The 20,149-nt window shown below is 39.9% G+C and overlaps 2 protein-coding genes and 1 long non-coding RNA gene across 4 annotated transcripts; 1 reads left to right on the top strand and 2 right to left on the bottom strand.

Moving 5' to 3' along the window:
• Window positions 1-55: 55 nt before the first annotated feature.
• On the bottom strand, window positions 56-3,663 carry znf668 (zinc finger protein 668). Of its 2 annotated transcripts, none has more exons than XM_051914823.1 (2): window positions 3,416-3,663; window positions 56-2,409 (listed from the first exon to the last, which is right to left on the bottom strand). In XM_051914823.1, the coding sequence occupies exon 2, from the start codon at window positions 2,397-2,399 to the stop codon at window positions 453-455; it is 1,947 nt and encodes a 648-aa protein (XP_051770783.1). In that variant the 5' UTR covers window positions 2,400-2,409; window positions 3,416-3,663; the 3' UTR covers window positions 56-452. The 2 variants fall into 2 exon arrangements, with proteins under 2 accessions (XP_051770783.1, XP_051770784.1); XM_051914824.1 differs by lacking the exon at window positions 3,416-3,663 and adding an exon at window positions 3,004-3,405.
• On the top strand, window positions 3,518-13,294 carry znf646 (zinc finger protein 646). The gene is made up of 5 exons (XM_051914815.1): window positions 3,518-3,665; window positions 4,296-4,448; window positions 6,326-9,197; window positions 9,334-10,428; window positions 10,854-13,294. Exons 3-5 carry the CDS (start codon window positions 6,538-6,540, stop codon window positions 11,752-11,754), a joined length of 4,656 nt encoding a protein of 1,551 aa, XP_051770775.1. The 5' UTR covers window positions 3,518-3,665; window positions 4,296-4,448; window positions 6,326-6,537; the 3' UTR covers window positions 11,755-13,294.
• A 1,809-nt stretch (window positions 13,295-15,103) lies between these two features.
• LOC127523766 (uncharacterized) lies at window positions 15,104-18,924 on the bottom strand. The gene is made up of 3 exons (XR_007932927.1): window positions 18,690-18,924; window positions 16,315-16,413; window positions 15,104-15,241 (listed from the first exon to the last, which is right to left on the bottom strand). It is a non-coding gene; the product is annotated as an uncharacterized LOC127523766 (long non-coding RNA).
• Between the last annotated feature and the right edge of the window lie 1,225 nt (window positions 18,925-20,149).

Here is a 20,149-nt window from a genome sequence, read left to right as displayed (position 1 = left end):
ACATTCTAACAATACAAGCTGTTTAAACTTATGAAAAATAAAATACAATATAAACTTTAGTAGCCAGTTTATGGAGAAAAATTTATTGAATAATAAGACATTGGTCTTGTGATTAAAATCAGCATTCAAATATTACACTGATTTCAAGTGTATAAACATGACATCTGTGATTCTGATTCTGAAGAGCAACATGAACTGACACTTAAAAAATAAAAATCCTTTCAGCAATCTTGGCACAAATCTAAAGATAAATACATTTTCCTACAATATTAAGGCAAATTAAAGGCATTATTTTTTGACTATTGATGCATTAAATTCCATTTAAAAATTAGATTTCATTTGTGTTTAGGCTTTTTGCAAGATTCACTTTGTTATGTAATTATAGAACAGCAGTAACAAAAATGTGAACAATGTTCAGGTGTTCAAAGCAGCCGACAGAGTCAGCAATAAGCTCAGAGCCCCTCTTCCTTGTCTATATATACATGGGCTGGCATTGTCTGAAATGCAGACACCGGCACAGTGACTGGGACAGTCAGGGAAATAGCGGTGGGCTCGGATTCCGACGGTGACGCAGCACTTGGTGGGGATGGCAAGGATTGGCTGTGAACTATGTCTGTCTGAGGCATGGAAGATGACGAATCTGTGTCACGGTGGGTGCGTAAGTGTTTGCGTAGGTAGGCAGCAAAAAGAAAAGCCTTTCCGCAAACAGCGCAGCAGTGTGGCCGACTGGTTGAGTGGATGCGCTGGTGCTTGCGAAGCCCGGCTTTATTCAGAAAACCCTTACCGCACTGGTCACAAACGTGGGGTCGTGGCTTGGGGTGCAGTTTCTCGTGTGCCTGCATATCAGCCAGCTGAACAAACTCTGCCTGGCAGGTTACACAAACGTAAGGACCGATAGGTAAAGCCGAAACTGTAGAATCAGACGGTGGAGAGATAGTGTGAAGGCTGGTATGGGCCTGCACTTCCTCCCACGTCCCGAATATCATATCACAGTGAGAGCAGGAGAATTGGGGAAGGGTGGTGGGAAACATTTGAGCCGGTTCAGGAGTGGCCTGGACCTGTAACGGCCTCTCGGATAAGTGTGTCCTCTCATGCTTGCGCAAACTTGATGACACAACAAACGACTTGAAGCACAGCTGGCATTTGTAAGGACGCTCCCCTGAATGCACCCTTCTGTGTTTGTTCAGACTGGAGCGCTCCGTAAACGACTTGCCACACTCAGTGCAAGAAAAAGGCCGCAGCCCGGAGTGCACTAGCATGTGGCGCCGCAGGTCCCAAGAAGCGACGAAAGCTTTATCACAACGTTGGCATTTGTAGGGCCGCTGACCGGAGTGCACACGCTGATGCACCGCAAGGTCCGCCGGCTGCCGAAACCTCTTAGTGCACTTATCACAAGGGTACGGCTTGAATCCTTGATGCGCCCGTTGGTGTCGGCGGAAACTAGAGGGATCGGAGAACATCTTGCCGCACTGTGGACACAAGAAGGGTTTTTCGCCAGAGTGGGTGCGAAGGTGGGACTGGTACGAAGACAGCTGAGTAAAACCTTTGCCGCACTGCTCACACTGGTACGGCTTGCTCTTGGAGTGGATTCGCAAGTGGCATGCCAAAGAGGACGACCGGGAGAAGGCTTTGCCGCAGTCAGAGCACAGGTAAGGCTTCTCGCCCGTGTGCGAGCGCTGATGGTTCTTCAAGTCCTTCAGCTCGGTGTACGATTTACCACACTCGGTGCAAATATACGGCCGGTGGCCTTGGTGATTACGCCGATGCTTGCGGTACACTGAAGGGTCGGCAAAACTCTTCCCACACTCGGAACAAAAGTAAGGCTTCTCCCCAGTGTGTGATCGTTGGTGCACTTTGAGTTTGGATAATGTGGGATAACTCTTAGAGCAGTGAGGGCAAGAGTGGGGCCTCTCGCCGCTGTGTTGCGTCATGTGGATACGCAGGCAAATGGCCTGCATGAATGCCTTGCCACAGTCAAAACAAACAAATGGTTTCTCTCCTGTGTGTGAACGGCTATGGTTGCGTAACTCTGTGTGAGTCTTATAAGCCTTATGGCACTGTGGGCACTGGAACGGACGCTGAGCAGAGTGGGAACGCTGATGCTTGGAAAGCTGCGCTCGGCTGGAGAACGTCTTAGTGCACTTACCGCAGGTGTACTGCTGCTGTTTGTCTTTGCCATGTACTGACAGCTTGTGGCTCTGTAGAGCTGAAGGGCTGGTAAAGACCTCCTGACAGGTTGAGCATTTAAAAGTGTGCAGAGTTTTTGGCTGTCTCCCTTTACCCCTTCTTCTCGAAGGCTGTTCTGATGAGTTGCCTTGTTCTTTGTTGGGCTCCGTCTCAGAAGGTGGTGGTGTATACTGCTCTGCAGTTGGTGGGCTACCTGGTTGGGGTGAAGCCATCCTGACAATGCTGGGGAGAACAACAAAATACATGAGTGCCTTGAATTTATATTTTAATTTAAAGTTTGACAGATTATTTTATTTATTATAACTTGTATTCTTTGTTGTTCCGTTTTCCCAACTTTTTTATTATTTTCTTTTAAGGAACAAGCTTCAACATACATCACATAAAAATGTGTTTTAACATTAGTCCTAGTTACAGGACAACATACTTCTATAAACAATAACAAACAATATGCAAAAGGAATATATAGAGAAAATAAATAAATTAATAATAATATGCTACTCTTTTTAAAACTTTACCATTGCACTTGGCACCTGACTGAAAGAAAAGTGATTTGAAGTTGAAGGTAAGTAATCTATTACATACATTTACCATGGTAATCAGTTTCTGTCAAAATATCATGGTCACTACACTTTCTGATACTTTTATTTTAAAAATGCATTATCCCCTGTGATTTTTTTCTTAAATGTTTTATGACAATGGTGGCGAATGACAAGTTAACATATTGTAAGAACAATTACTGTTGTAACTAGCATGTAGTATTTAGTATACTAATATAACAAGAGTATATAAATAGTAAAACCTTTTTGCTATAGTTACCATGGTAAATACTATATAAAGGATGAGGAAGGCAGCACAAAATGGCCGGCATTAGGACCTCAGGGACAATTAGGAAAGACGCTCTTGTTCACATAGGAAGTTGCCATCTGGGCTGCTTATGTACAAAACTGAATTACACTTTGGTGTTAGCAGAAATTAAACGACCATGACCAAATCGAAGCAATGCAAATGCAATTCAGCGGCAATTCAAAGAGCTAATAACCATGTCTTTAACGAATACAACTACTATTTCAGCATGCACTATAACACAAAATGGCTGGCTTTAGGACCGCTGAAGATGCGAAGCAATTTGCAGTCGTACGCTTCTGTCACTTCATCATAATCGCTGCATTTTTAACAATATGCGTTTATATCTCGTCAGTATTCCTAAAATATGGCTTACGTTACGTACCTTTTGTGCTATCAGAGACGGTTGTATCTTTGACAATGAATTGCAAATCGTTCAATCTCAGGAGAAGGACGGCGGCTTTAGGACCACGACGAAATTATCCTGCGAACGCGGAGATGTGCGCATTCATGACTTCCTTACTCACTGCCTGGGGAATGTCTACAAAATTATCTGAATTTTTTTATTAAAACGCATTCATCTGTCTGCCGTTTTGGTATTCTTACTGAAGAGTTTCTGTGGACTACAGTGCATGGTAAGTGGGATAGAGTGGGGTGGAGAGAGAGCCTGTGGGAGGGGAAATTATGCATGCTCACTTCAATGTACGTGGATGTTCAGTTTTTGTGCATAAAGTTACATAACAAAAATGTGAATTGGCTAAAAAAAAATAATGGTGTGGTTAACTGTGGTTCTAATAACGTGGTTATACTTGTTAAACATTTTTTTTTTTTTTTTTTTTTTTTTTTTTTTACAATAACTTTATTCTAAGAGTTGCCAAATTGAAAATTTGTCATTAACATTAATGGCAACGTTAACGAATGAACAAACGGAAGGGAAATGCTCATTTTAAGGGTAGAACAAATTTCAGAAGTTATGATAGGTGTTGTATATCTTTATTATTTCATTATATCATAATGTTTCATGAGGAGCTGTGTTTGGATTTATATTATTACAAAAATAAAACATTCTTAGTCATTGGTGTAAGTAAGCTGAAGTTTTGTGACTAAACTTGGTTTTTGTTCATGCTATTAAATAAATGATTCCAATACGAAATGGTGGAAGGGGGTAGAAATAATATAATAAGCAATGTTTTACTATTTAAAAATGGCTCTTAATAGGAAAACATACGGACTTTTTTTACTGATGCACATTTCCTGTTCCCTAGCAACAAAAGCAGGAAGTGAGTCGAGAGTGGGATGGGGAAAAGACAATTGGTAGAAAAGGGGGGGACGAACACGCCCGTCCTGAAACTAAAATAAAGTGGACGGAGTGCCAACATTACATGCACCAACACCACAAAGGGAGACCTCAACATTCAGTATGTATACTCCTAATGTCATTTTTTGCAGTATCAGTTAGCTAGATGTAGGCGCAGTTACTAGCCGCCAATTGCTAACAAGCTCGCAATGGTATGGGATGCTACTGCCTCTCCCAAAAATATATTTTATTCCGCTTATCTCAGCGTTTTGACTGCTATATTAAATTAGACCACTACTAGAGGACTATTACAACAACTGATTGATACACTGTCAAAATTGTGCTTGTGTAGCTAGCTGTTAAGCTAATGTACTGGAGAAGTGTGTCAATAGAGCTCCATTGTGTGATGCAGCCTGACATCTAACTGCTGGAGTCCGTCAGTTGATCCTTCATGCTGTCGGATACCGACTGATATGCCGCAATGTTTTGTGGAATGATGTTATATTTTATAATTAGACCTAATATTAGAATAAAAACTAGAACTATCGACTAATTAAGCGATGCATGATGGATGGTAAATAGGCTTTAATGGATATAAAAATCCCTGCATGTACTTTGTTTTTATATAACATCCCAAGTTGATTTATTTGTTGCTTGTATAAAAAAATCAGGTGTTTTTGCCTGTTTTATGCTTAATGAACACTTCTTATAAATTAATCATATAATATGTGTTTATTAAAGGAGCAGTTCACCCTGAAATGAAAAGTCATTATGTACTTAGAGCCCTATGAAATCCATTTTATTTTGTCCCAAGTTCTGTGGTTTAATTGCTTTCCATTTGTAACTTTAACAATTTAATATTTTATTAAAAGTTTAACAATAATAGGGACCTATGAAATGTTTTATTTATTTTTAAAACTTCAATTTTATTATTCTGGATTCTGTGTTTTTATTATTTAATTCAAATTTGTCATCAAACTGTGAAAATCAAATTGTCATAATTTTCTTTATTATGTAGATGAAATTGTGCATCTCATTCACACTTCATTTAAACAGCAGTCTCTTTGCAGTTTAATCAGAAACACTAGGGCTCAAGGGCTCTTCAACTCTTGTCCTGGAGGAGTCATTGTCCTGCAGAGTTTAGCTCTAACCCTAATTAAGCACATCTAGCTAATCAAGCTAATCAAGGTCTTCAGGATTACTATTAAGTTACTGGCAGGTGAGGTTTTTTTTTTTTTTAGGGGTAGGACCTAAACTCTGTATGGCTGTGGAGTGTGGCCCTCCAGGACTGGAATTTATGAGCTCTGCCCTAGTCATATTAGTCACTGCGTGGTTTGACTTTAAATTAATTATACAGCTCTATGTTTGTTTTATTCAGTTGATAATATTTCAGTTTGCCAAGGTGCTTGACATTATACATTATACAATAAATTTATATTTAATGACTGGATTTTGCAATTTCATACATGGTTTTCGCATAGCAGAAATCCTATTTCTCCTATTTGCTTACCCTCATGACACTGAGGAAAGACTTTCTCCTAACAGCATCTCCAGACCTCTAGGAAATACTTTCTCCTAATAGCATTAAAAAAAGATGTCAGGCAGAATGATAGCTTCAGTCAACATTTACTTTTATTGCATTGAATGTAGACTGAGACTTTCATTCAGCATTCACTTTTATTGGATGGACTAAAATGTGATAAAACTGTCATACATAAAGAAAGTAAATCATATGGATTTTGAAACAACGTGATTGTAAATAGATATATATTTTTTTATTTTTGCTTGAATTTTCCTTATAAATCAGTGCAGTGTTTTATTGTACATTTAATAATACATTTTGTTTTAATAATTCACTTTTTGTTTTATATAATGACAGAGCTTTTGTCACATTAGAAAGCAATGTTAATGTTTGCTTTTTAACATTATTAATTTTTTTATGCAACTGTCTTGTGTGAACTTAATAGTAAATAATATATATGCATTTTCCTGTTACAGATTCCATTCAGTGCCTGCACTTGTATCATCCTCCCAAGGACATTTTTCCAATGGAATGGAACAGAATGTATTCTCAGCCAATTGTTTGAATGTTGCCTTCACGTTCAGGCCTCACCTAACAAGTCATTTTGATAATAGTCAGGACAGGTGTGTCCCTCACACTCATTCAAACTGGCTCTTATTGACATTTCTTATCATTATACTATAACATTATGGCTATGCAAGAGCCAGGTCGGACCAAAGGCTTTTCGTGTAAACATTGTGGTGTAGTATGTGCAAGCATGCCCAGTCTTTTGGAGCATACAGACACTTTTCATCAGTCAGAAGAGGAACGCAAGTTCAAATGTGAGGAATGTGGACGAGGCTACAGACATGCTGGCAGCTTGGCTAACCACAGAAAAACACACGAGGTTGGCTCTTTTCAGTGTCATATATGCTCTAGGAAGCTCTCCAATGCATTGGCTCTCAAAAGCCACCTGCGCATCCACACATCTAGAAAGAAATATTCTTGCACAGAATGCGGAAAGGCTTTTCGTCTGGCAACTCAGCTGGTCACCCATCAAAAGGTCCATCGCAATAAAGAGTCTCGAGTCAGGACAAACAATGTTGCAAAAAGTCACATTGAAAGTGGTTATAAAGATGATGAGTTGCTGCAACTAGATGATGTGGATTTTGACATTATGCCAGATTTGCAGCCAGACATGAAGCTGAATATTGCTCCAGTGAGCAGCCTTTGTAATGGTGCAGTGTCCGAACACATTTCAAACTCCACCCCAGAAAGTGACACGGCAGCTGAAGATGATGCTGGAGACAGGCCGTTTAAATGTGACTTATGTGATAAGACATACAGACATCATGGCAGCCTCATAAATCATAAGAAAACTCACCAAATGGGATTATTTGAGTGTCCAGTCTGTTTTAAACAGTTCAACAATCTTGCTGCCCTTATTAGTCACCAGCGAATCCATAGTAAAACCCGAGGTCGTCTCAGTGCACAGAACTCTAAAGCTGCCCTCACAGACTGCAAGCAAGAACTTGCCTCTCATGTTATGCCACAGAATGGTGATACTAATATACATTTTTGTCACCTTTGTCAGGTTACTTTTGCTAATGATGATGAGTTTCAAAATCATATTCTGTTGCACAACTCCTCTTCTGTGTCATTTGAGCTCCCTACCAATTTGTCAGAGGAGCACAATTTCTCGTACAATGATAGTGTTAATCATTCCCCAGAGACTAATCCTTATCCCCCCAATAGTGACACTCCACCGTTGCCTCCGTTACTCAATAAAGTTGATTATGACCAATCAGATGGGCCAATGGAAAATGGTCATATGTATCTACCCAACTCTTTAGATCATAATTCATTGACTCTACATGCTCAGGGACAGCCAATTGCCCTACCATCAGAGAACCTCAACCCTGATTGTTCAGCACAAGGTCTTGATAACATCAAAGTAGAAGATGCCGACAGTTCTGATCGCCGCTTCAGGTGCCACATCTGTGGCAAAAGTTACAGGCATGCAGGCAGTCTTATAAATCACAAACGATCGCATCAAACCGGGATCTTTCAGTGTTCCATCTGCCGCAAGAGCTACCCTCATTTGGCAGCTCTGCGGAGCCACCTTCGGATTCATAAGGGAAGACCCACATCTTTGCTTGCTAGTTCCGAGGGTGACTGGCTTTCCTCAGAGCCCTTAACACATGAGAACCAACAGGGCTGCTTTCCATCACATGAGGGAGATGTAAGTGGAATATTAGGCCTTCCTCAGGACCTGGTAGATTCTGTGCAGCATGAATCTGATGAGGAGTATGTGAATGAGACAAATGCTACTGAATTTCATGAGCAGTTTGACAATTCCTTCCCAGATGAGCACCTACCTCAGGACGAACACCTCATGGAGAGGCACATGTGTGCAGACTGTGGTAAGACATTTACTGATATCGCAGGAATCAAGTCACACATGTGTCCTCTCCTGAATCAGCAGTATCAGACCATGACGAATGACTCATCCGGTCACATGGACTTTCACAACACGAAGCATCAACATTTCTTAGGACAGTCAGGTGAGGATATTGGTTTTGAGGGACACAATGGCAGTGCAGCTGAGTCTTATTTTAGACAGCAGACCTTTCATGACAACATTCATAATCAGATGAGTGACAGCGAAGATCATGAAGATGGTGAAGAAGAGGATGATGGAGAGATGTATCACTGCTCAGTTTGTGGGAATCACTATACTAGCATGCGTGCACTGCGAAGCCATCTCCGAGGCCACACTCAAACTCATGGTGCACCTTCAGCATCTGGTCCATCATCTGTGTCACCTCTGGAGGTCAAGAGAGATGAACAGAGTGAAAATCAGCAGAGTGAATGCAGCCTGATTATCTGCAGTACTTGTGGAGAGAGCTTTACAAAGAAACAGGACCTACAAGCCCACCAGCTCTTGCATAGCAATATAGAAGGTAATCCGCCAGAACAGTTTGTCACAGACCACCAGAATGAGCTCAAACCAAAAGTGGAAATGGAAGATATTATTTGTGGGAAATGCGGCATAAGCTGTAGCGATCTTTATCACCTCAATAACCACAACTGCACGGGACAACGAGATGGACAAGTGGAGGAAAAATGTGTGGAGAAACCGCTTCTTAGAAATACATTTCAACAAGAAGTTTTACAGGAGAGTCCACATGATGGAGAACGACAGTACAAGTGTGACCAATGCGGTCGTTCGTACAGGCATGCTGGATCATTGCTCAATCATAAGAAGTCTCACAAAACTGGAGTGTTTCGCTGCTTTGTTTGCCAAAAGCGTTTCTATAATTTGTTGGCCCTCAAGAATCACCAGAGGACACACTTCGATGTTAAAAAGTAAGTATTTAAAATGTTCAAATGTCAGAATTTGATTGCTTTGCAAAAAGATCTTGTATAACAACTCTTCATCTCTATTGTTTTATAGCCAAGTTCTTGTTTATCTGATTTTTTTTTTTTTTTCTTTCTCTACCAGGCATAGTTGCACAGAATGTGGGAAAGCATTCAAAATCTATAAACAACTATTGAACCACCAGAGGGTACATCAGGAAAACAAGGCTAAGATTGAAGAGCTCAACAAACAAATTCAGACACTCATGCAGATGAGTGGAAATGCCTCAGGGAGTGGAATGCAGGCACTTAATTTCAGCAGAAGGAGAATGAGCAGACGCCATAAGCAACGGCAGACCTCTAACGGTGATCAGTCTAGCCAAGAAAAGGAGGGCCAGATGGGAGATCCCAGGGACCCTCGGCCTTTTGTCTGTGATCAATGTGGGCGAAGCTATCGGCATGCAGGAAGCTTGGTCAACCACAAAAACTCGCACAAGACAGGTGAATATTACTGTGCTTTGTGCAACAACACTTATTCCAACCAGCTAGCAATGAAGAACCATTTACGAATACACTTTTCCGTCAAAAGATACCGTTGCCAAGAATGTGGAAAGGCCTTCAGAGGAAACAAACAGTTACTCAACCACACTTGTTCGACCACTAAAAGAAAAGCAGCAGCAAGAGGAAAGGTCAGGGGCCACAAACAAGAAAAGGATTTAAAATGCAAGCATTGCCGTCTTGTATTTCCAGATAAGGAACTGCTTGACGGACACACCTGTTGCAAAGAGACTGTCCCTGATTCTGTCCCCCCAGGAAATGTAGACGGTGACACTGACAGTACAGCCCTAGAAAAAGAGGAACGACCATTCAAGTGTAACATTTGCAGTCGAAGTTACCGTCACGCCGGTAGCTTGTTGAACCATAAGAACACACACAAAACAGGCCATTTCACCTGCTCCTTCTGTGCCAAGCCCTTTTCCAATCCCATGGCTTTACGAAACCACACACGCATTCACACGCAGAAGAAAAAGTATGTCTGTCCTACTTGTGGTAAAGCTTTCCGTCTCTCCAGTATCCTGTACAACCATCAAAAAATCCATGCACGTGGAATAACTCATTACAGCTGCCAAACGTGTGGCAAACGCTTCCAGGGAAAGTCTGGGCTAAAGAGACATCGCTGTTACCGAAACGGAAATCCGAACTCTACTGTAAATCAAGATGGTGTGGACAAATGCTATACGTGAGTCATATTACGTTATTTGAACACCTATCCTTTTCTATCCTTCATAATTTCATGGTATCTGATGGCAGAACCTGATTTCACCAAGTGCAACATGTTCCTGGATCAACATCTTTGTTGATCCTGGAACAACATTCCAATCAACCAATCAGATTTGATGGACAAGTTTACAGTTTGTTTACAGGTTCAAGTTTAGGCTTACAACCAGAGTTAGGTGCTTCTACATCAGTGTAATTCACCTATCATTTCCCTCTGATTTTAGTAATAACCTATGGGTTAGGTTTAGGGATAGGGATATGGTTAGGATTAAAGTTTCGGACAGGAATGTTGTTCCAGGATCAACAAAATATGTTGACACAGGAATGCGTCTAACTCTGCGAAATCAGTACATGTGTATCTGATGCCAGTATTGTCATTTGTTACAGATGTGATCAATGCGGACGCTCTTATAGACACGCCGGTTCCCTTCTCAACCACAAGAAGACTCATTCTGCTGACCTCCTGCACTGCACTCTCTGCCTCAAAACATTCACAGATCCTCTGGATTTAGAGAGCCACTCTCAAATGGCTCGCCACTGCTGCCCAGATTGCGGGAAAACCTTCTGTGAGTTTTCACACATGCAGAGCCACATGGAGGTGCATAGTAAGGGACTCCCCTATTACTGCAACATGTGTCAACAGAACTTCCCAAACCTGGCTAGTTTTCAGCAGCACCAGGAACTCCATGGCAGCTTACAAGGGCAGTCACACCATGAGGAAGGTATGCAGATGCAGCAGGATTTAGACTGGGACTCAACACTGGACCAGCAGATAGGAATTCAGAGCCTTCCTAAGATCGATTCAGCTTTCAGCCAAGTGCACGGATTCCCTGAGCCGCAAGACCAGCAGGAAAGTAGCGAGGAATACGGTAGGGAGGAGAAGAGTCATGTGTGTGAGCATTGTGGGCGCACTTACCGCCACGCTGGTTCACTGCTCAACCATAAGAACAGCCACAAGACCGGCTCCTTCTTCTGCTCGGTCTGCCAAAAGGAGTTCTCCAATCTCATGGCACTGAAGAATCACCGACGCATTCACACAGAACCCAAACGTTATCAGTGCCTAGAGTGTGGCAAGGCCTTCCGGGTCTCCACCCAGCTTATCTGCCACAGGCGCATCCACACCAAAGAGAAGCCCTTCTCTTGCCTCCTTTGCGACAAGCGTTTCTCTAGCAAGTCCAACCTCCGGCATCATCAGAAGATGCATCAGAATACCCAACAGACCTACGAGACCTCCTTCAGTATGGATGATAACGCATTAATGGGACTGGGTGTGGACCCTTTCCTCTGAGGTCAGACTTCAGTCTTGCCACTCCAAGGGAAGATTTCAAAACAATATTCTATTACAAGAGAAAGACTCTCTCTCCACCCAAGGCCTAATGCCAATAATCGTACAACATCAGGTTTTCTGCTGTGCTTGTCCAGATGGTGTCGCACACAGATGCTAATCTCGGCAAGGCTTGCCTCCTTTACTGTTGTTTTTAAATATTGTTCTTTAAAGGACACTTAAGACTGGCATTGATAAGATACTACCTCTGGTAGGGACAGTAATACTGTAGACATTTTAGAATAAGTGACAGTGCCTGTCAGAGACCATTTTAGATGTTTATTTTATTTCATTTGTTTTGTGTTCCCACACAGTGCACAAATTGTATGGTACTATGATAGATCTCAGACTGAGAGCTTGGATGAGTATTTCTGTCCAACCTCTTACCCAGTGCTGCCTTCAAGAGTCCGACCGATTATTTGGTGTAATCGGAGGGGGAACAGAATAAGGTGTTCTGGATAAAAGGATACATGCTATCCTTCTCGTTATGTTTGTATTAAGTGCTTCCGTTTTTCAGGTTATCGTACTGCTCACGGTAGATGTGCTGTTATCATTTCATCGTCTCATTAAGACCAATGTACACATGATGTTCCTGCAGTTTCATAATGATGACACTGGTAAAGCTGTTCAACGGCAAACTACCCTAAGGCCTGTCCTGTAGAAAATATCAAAGATATTTATTTATTTAAAAGTCACTATTTATACCTTAAGCATACTACTTGTCTTTATTACTGTTAAATGTGGTACACTTTATGCATGGTATTAAATGTGTGATAAATGCTAGATTGGTTGAGTACATAGGTATTTTAGATAATGGTTGTAAACACTTAAGAAATACCTCTTTAAAAGCATTCACAACAGTGTATTTAAAAGAACAACTGAAATATTTCAGTTTTCTTAGTGCATACTTTTCTAGTAAATGTTTTATGAAGTTGAAGTATATTCTTCACAAGATATTGGAGCACAAAAAATTTAATAAACCCAAAAATCCATGATCGGTCGGGCTCTATTAGGGCAGGAATTCACAGACAACATTTTGCAACAGTTTTTATTTTTTAAAAATGCTCAGGTCTCGCAACTTACTAGACGCAATGTAAGAAAATACATTTAGCTTGATGCTTCTGGCATCAAGGCTTCTATATCTGTCTTTAATGCCAGATTGAATTTCAGTGTGCCATTTCATATCACCAACCTACTTGGATTAGAATTGTTTGTTAGATGGTTTCCTTTTAAGCCTATAGATCAGTGCTTACTGATTATTTAACAGTAGGAGTTGCGAACCTTAATGTATTAATGGCTTTATTAGATTTGAAAAAAAAAACTTAAGCTGACATTTGAGACTCCTTGTAATCAGATGCATATATCTTAAATATAAATTATTTATTTTTGTTCACATGATCAATGTTTCTCTTTCTCAAGTAGGGACCTTAATAAGCAGATGATGTTTATTTGTAGGTGTTGATGCCCTCACTTTCTTGAACTGAATAAAAACAGTATAACTGTGTTTGGCTTCTTTTTGTGCCTTCCCTTATCTTTATTTTAACACCTGAATCCCTTGCAGTTGCAGTGCATTACATGATTATTTTGGAATATGCAAATAAGAAATGAGTCAGAGTTGTTCGTTCTAGTGTGAAGACTGAAATTAGATTCTTTTAAGAACACATTTAGGAAAAAGAAAATGTCAACACATTAATACATTAGTTCTCTTTTTATTGCATTAAAATACATAGTTTCCTCTGCAGTCTGTGGAGTAACTGAATGAGTAAAGGCACATACACACAACCAACTTTACTCAAGACTGTGACAGCGCTGTGCATGCTTCACAGGTTTGTTTATCAAGATTCTGGACTAGTTTATTTATGTTCTAGATTTCTGACAAACATGGCAGTGATTCGCAATGAGGTACAGTCTTCTTGGGAATTGGGGTGTAAAATGTGCTTAGTTTTCCTGGAAACAATGTAACAATGCAAAGAAAATGACAATTTCTTTAAGCAAAGTATTCATGTTCTTATCAGGTTTGGTGAGATTCGCTCCTTTACTCTAGCTAAATGTGCTTGAAGTCATTCAAACACGTTACTTCCTCCTTAGCATCTATTGTAAATAAATATATACATTTCTTAATGCCCATTGCTAGCTATTCATCTAAAATAGGTGATTTTATTGTTTAGTAATGTTTTACTAAGACAAATTATTTAGACACTAGAGATTAAATGTATTTTGAGATACAAGTATGTAAATATCGCTCTAACTATCTAATCTCTTATGCGCATAAAAGGAAAATTAAAACTGAATCCGACACCTGTGGCTCTTAGAAAATCTGCTAATGTCAGCTGGCGACTCTTCTCTTTCAGGTAATCGGCTGCTGTGTCTTTGCTAGTCTTCAGTGTCCCCACATCTCCAGAATGTTCATCAATGCCATAGACGGGCTGCTGTGCTGAGCCAGTCGGTGTCAACATTGTTGTACAAAAGGCTACATCTATACAGTGCGTAGTATTCCAACACTATAAAAATAGATAAACTGTACAAGCGATGATTACAAATACATTCAAATGGCTATGTGCCATACTAAATCTGTTTAGGAGGCATAATTGTGTAAAAAAAAAAGAACCATCTTTGACTAATTCTACTATATTAAACAGGTTAAGGTTATTTGCGTTTATCACAAATCTAATAATTGATATTCAAGTGGAAATGCATCTACAATGCACTATAAGTGCAACATTAATGGCCTCAAACCAAATTCTGCAGTGTAACAATACCTGTCGCTGAAGCATTTTAAGGGTTCCAACAAAGGAATATAAAATATGCTATCATGCTGTCCATAGGATGTCACTTAGCACCTAAGGTTTGCAAACCCATTCTGCACAGTGCACGACAATGTCTCAGTGCAGCATTTGTGCAAAACCATTTGCTATGCATGACATAGCCTACTAATGTAATAAATTAGATAAATCAGATGCTACTCATAGAACACTCTGTGGTTGAGGTACCAGCCAGTGTTTCGCCAACTGGAGCATTAATTCACTGGAGTAACAGTCCATTTTCATATGCTGTCAGCTTGAGTTCCTTGAGCTGCAAACATTTAGAAGATTGAATATGAACAAAATTAATTTCCTTAATGCATTTCAAAGCATACTAAAATGTGTTGCATTTTTCAACTCTTACCTCTTGAAGAACCTATACTGGATAAAGGGGTCCTGTTGTCTCTTCAATCGGCTCTGAATTGTGGACAGAAAAAAGTTGGGTTAGCTCTGAGTCCTGCTCTGAAAGTGTTTTTGTTGTTAAAAAAGAGAATGTAATGTTAACATCTCACCCCGTAAGGTCCTCCTGGACCTGCATTGATGTACTAGAACGCCTATGAGTAATGCTCCGAAAACAATTACTGCTGCCAGGACAGACAAACTGGTAATTGCTGCCACCCTCCAGGAATCCGAAGGCTCTATGGGTGGGCCTTAAAAACACAGGACAATGTAACTGGAAGTCCTCCAGCACTTCAGATCATACAGAAAGAATCTGACCACTCCTCTGTACGTTAGCTCTGACCTATTGCAAAAACATGCACTTACAATGCATTCTCATGAGTGTTCAAACTTATTCAGTAGTGATGGAAAGGTTAAGCAGATTTTAATTAAAATGTTGGCCTATATTTCCAATAGCCAAATTCGTTTTTATATGCAATATTTGATCTTACTAGGAAGGGGAATCATAATGCAACCAAATATAATGATGAGAAACAAATGGTTTTTTTCACCTCCTCCCGAGTATCTCCTAGTCAGAGTCGTTCGTTCATTTGTCAACGTGACTCAGGGGCTGTTTACAAGACACCGTTTTCAACTAAAAACGGAAATGCGTTTTTATGCGTTTTGCCCGTTCATTTACATAACAACGGCGTTTTGATGTCCCAAAAAACGCAAACTTTTGAAACGGGTTTCAAAGTGGCAAAACGATACTGTTATCATCTCTGTGTAAACTGCAAAAACGCGAATCTGTGAAAACGGTGACCGCATACACATGCGTATTACGTGTTTAGTCTATCCACCTTATTTTTCAATGCGGCAATAAGGTGTTTTCTGTGAATGTACGAGACTTTCGATTTATTAGCCGCTATATGGAAATAATGAGAAGAATATCAAAGTGCAGTAAACTAAAAATAAGGTGGATAGGCATGCGCGAGGCCAGTGCTCTGTAAAAGAATGCGTATGCGCAGGCGCGTAGTCTTTATTTACAAAGTGACGTCGCCAACTACTTGTCTGGCATGTGTAATACAGCGTTTTTAGTCGTTTGAGCGGATCCGTGTGAACGAGGATAGTTTTGATAACGTTGTCATCTGTACAAAGAAAAAAACTTTTCCGGTTTTAGTACATCGTTGTCCTGTACCGCGAGAGCTATTAGAGAGCTCCGTCGGCCTAATATGCTTTTTAATCGCTCTCGCGGTACTTTGATGTCATAGACCTATCGGTCTGTGTTTAGCGCTGCTTCAAGTCGAACAAGCCTATAATCTTAAATTTGATCCATTATACTCACATGTGTCACATGATGGAGTTTTCGGGTATTGTTTGCATGTAGAACAAGGTACACATACTGCACCATCTCCATTCCAGAATTCATATTTAGGACAGCGGGCTGAAAAATTGAACAAAGAAGCGCATACAAAAAGGTGTCAGATAGCGGTACCACATTACTGACTGACAAAAACAACTTCTCTGCAGAGGTTTCCTGATAACTTGGGGTGGGTTTGGGGTTTTGCACATGAATATGATGTGAATAAGAAGATCCAAGCGCTTTCTTCGCTCTGCCTCTTTTTCATATGAAATGAGATGGGAAATTCCGTTGTAGTGATGTGGTGGTGCACTCGCGGGGAAACGATATTACTCATGCTCTGAGTGCGTAAGCAAGTCTAAGCTGACGGCCAGACTATGATGTGGCCCCTGAGTGCATTCAAAGTGTCCCACTGCGAGAACTGAGGACATGGAAAAGTGACTTTAAGAGAACTAATAGGGTTGGTGTGTCTTCAGTGAGAGCTGCGGGGTTGAAGTTTGTCTTGCTTGCGCACATGCTTGCAATCAGAGGAGGTACATAAGGGAAAATGCGGTAAGACAGGTACCACAAAGTCTTTCACAAAAACCTACAGCTGTGGTCTACAGATTATAAACATCTGCAAGTCAGTATCACTGGCAGTACTATGTGACGTGACTTCAAAATTCTAATGAAGACCTTGAGGACGATTTGAGGTCTAATCCTTGTGAAGTGTACTTTGATTACTGACATCAAATGTAAATGACTGGCATGAGCAACTAAATTAAAATAAGTGAAACTGCATACTGAATGTCAAATCTTTTCTTGAGATGTCATGGGCTGCCTGATTTATAATCAGATTATAAAGATTTATAATCTGATATTGACTCTAGATGGAGACTTTATGAATGCATAACTCAGTACACTGCAACATAAAGATATGAATATCTTTGTCATTTACATTCAAGCACATTCATTTGCATAGTAAAAAAAAAAACAGCGTATACCCTATGTAGGCTAAAGGACATAATGAATTACACTTCAGCACATTCTTATCTGATGGTTGAGGTTGAGAATGTGGGCTGCTTATATAGAGATAGACTGTGGAAATATAGAGACTGAAATCACAGTCCTGCTATATCACCAGTTTCACCACTGCACACTTGAGAAATAGAAAAATATGTTCAAAGCCTTGTATGTTTTATCATGCACACCCAAGCAAGCTTAATGATCAGTAAACATCAGCTTGAATTTCAGCTCCCCAATGTCTTTGTTCTTAGCCTTTGCAATCCAAGGACCCCCATTGACAAAGTTAATATTTGAAGGCCCCCCTACACAGGCTAGGGTTCTTCCTCTGAAAATGATGAGGTGCTTGTTTTCAAACTTTTTTTAAATTAACAGTAATTAGGGATATCAATGCATTAAAATAACATTCATTGACACACATTCTCTAATTGAAGGAAAGAAAACAACAACATATTCATGAGGATGAAATTGTCAGTTTTGTTTTCTAAGTTTGTAAACTGGTAGTGAGCTCAGCAGTGTGTAAATCAAGTTCATTATTATTTAATTGTTTTTGCTTGCATTTATTTTATCTGATGTTGTAAAGCACATTGGTCAGCTGCTGCTGTTTTAATGGTGCTATATAAATAAACTTGAAAACTTAAATCACTGAACGTATTCATATTTTATTTGTTAAGTAATTATGAAGATATCTTGAGGGCACCTTAAAAGTTCACTGAGGCCCCCCATTGGGCCTCAGCCCTCCAGTAGAGAACTATGTTGATGATCTAAGCATGTTTTGATGTGCATGATTAAATCCATAATTTCTTCATAATGTAACTTTGTGACATGACATGAAGCAGTTTACTGACTGCATTAAATTACTGCATAACTAAAGCCACTGAATATAACAAGGGCATGTGGGGCCTTTCCAAGCATTTCCTAATACTTTTCCACAGCAGACAATGCACTTTTTTCTTTCCTGCGAGTGTTTTTACAATTAAAACTGTTCCAGCAGTAACATACACATGCCAAAGTAACAAAGACACTACAAGCCTCATGTTCCTCATGGAAAGCTGAAGCCTCTTGTGTTGCACTGTTCTCAGCTGGGCACAATACAACCCATGGAGCGGGCGGGAGTGAAATAAGAGCATTGGAATGCGGAACCGGTGGGAACTGCAACTGGTAAAGGAAGCTATTACGAATGAGGCAGTTCATCGTCATTAACTCCACTGACTCCACGACTTTCCATGTTCATAGCAAGAGGACAAATGAGACAAAGTTTGGAACATTCTTCGGCCACAGAATATACACAGGAGAGGTCACACATATGGTATATGTTAACATGAAGATATTAAGCAAGTAAATGTGAATATTCTTACTTTTATCCGCGTTTATTCCATTAATAAGCGTGGCGATCAATATAGTAATCCAATAGATGCAACGCATCATAGCACCGGAATCCATTGAGCTTTATATATATTGAAATCCCACAGCGATTTCAAAAGATTAAAAGCCACAAATGGGTTTCTAGCATAGCAAAAGCAGCCCGTGTGAATGAACCACCCCAAACTTTCAGTCTTGTTTTAATAGCGCCCACACCCACGCGCTGAGTTCAACTCCTCTATGAGTCATTTCCTACTGTAGTCTACTGAGATTCTGTGGCTGTCTCTCCAAAAGCTTGTGGTGCTTCCTATGTAGACAGCGTTTGGGGCAATTCCTGTTAAGTAAAATTAGGGTTGAGATCCGACAACTTTTACCAGTAATTTATTTTGTTTTGTTATTAGTTCTTACTTAGTTTACTTATTAGCCTACTGTTTACATACCACTAGCCGGTTCCCGAGATTTTTGAGCCTGTAAAGACACTGAGCCTGTTCTTTTTAGTGAATCAAAACCGTACTGCTTGACCATGGTAATCCGACTATTACGAGCCGATTATATTTAGTGAGTCATACTCATACAAAGCGTCGGATTCCAAAACGAATGACGCCGAGTCGATTCTTTTTAGTGAATCAAAAACATTTAGCGCAACCGACCAGTCTTTCCCCCCGCAAATTAATCAGTTCTCTTTAGTGAATCAAAACATTTAGTTGTTGTTACTGAATTAATCATAATGAATTCTTTTTAAAATTCTTTCAATATGAGGAAGCAGTCTGTTACTTAATTTAACAATTTTTAACTAAGTAACAGACTGCTTCCTCAAAAGTATTGAAAGAACTGTTAATGTAACCGTTAAAAGTAGCCTGCTCGTTCAAAGTTGTCTTTAATAATGTTCTCAAAACGTTACCACAATTTAATTGTTCATGGAAGTTTTTTTTCCCCCTGAAACATTTTCTAACAATTTTTAATGTAACTAAATTTTATAATTTTGCAAACATTCTGAAATAAGTTTAACTAAGAAAGAAACGTTTTTAAAACGGTTTTTTTTTTTTTTTTTTTTTAATAAATGTACGATTTGAACGTTCAGAGAACATCCAGAAATAACGTTTTCATAACTTAATGTTAAGATTTGCAAAACGTTCGTTTGCTGGGAAGGGGGCTTGCTAGGATTTGAAACACGGCCACTGAATATCTGTATTCACAGCACGACGAGTAGGAAACCATCAATGATGATAGAGACGTAACGTACAACACAGCGTGTTTTCTCGAACAGTTTCGTTTTTGCTTTCAAGAGGTACATTTACGTGAAAGAGTAACCAGTTCTGTATTAATAGGAAATATCCGCGATTATAATACTGGTGATCTTACTGACGTGAGTATTTGATGTCAGACTTACCAAGAAAACAACTTAAAGGAATAAACGTTTAAACGAAGACAACTTTTGAAAAATAAGTACTTTCTG

This window comes from Ctenopharyngodon idella, chromosome 12, assembly GCF_019924925.1.
Source record: "Ctenopharyngodon idella isolate HZGC_01 chromosome 12, HZGC01, whole genome shotgun sequence".
NCBI classification, from domain to species: Eukaryota; Metazoa; Chordata; class Actinopteri; order Cypriniformes; family Xenocyprididae; genus Ctenopharyngodon; species Ctenopharyngodon idella.
Note: the sequence above shows the minus strand (reverse complement) of the source record. Positions and strands in the feature narration are given on the sequence as shown.

Excerpts from the sequence above, each read along its gene's own strand:
- znf668 (XM_051914823.1), bottom strand. The coding sequence starts at position 2,399 with ATGGCTTCACCCCAACCAGGTAGCCCACCAACTGCAGAGCAGTATACA.
- znf646 (XM_051914815.1), top strand. The coding sequence starts at position 6,538 with ATGGCTATGCAAGAGCCAGGTCGGACCAAAGGCTTTTCGTGTAAACAT. Across the intron at positions 9,198-9,333 it reads ACACACTTCGATGTTAAAAA|GCATAGTTGCACAGAATGTG; the intron begins GTAAGTATTTAA and ends TTTCTCTACCAG. Across the intron at positions 10,429-10,853 it reads GGTGTGGACAAATGCTATAC|ATGTGATCAATGCGGACGCT; the intron begins GTGAGTCATATT and ends CATTTGTTACAG.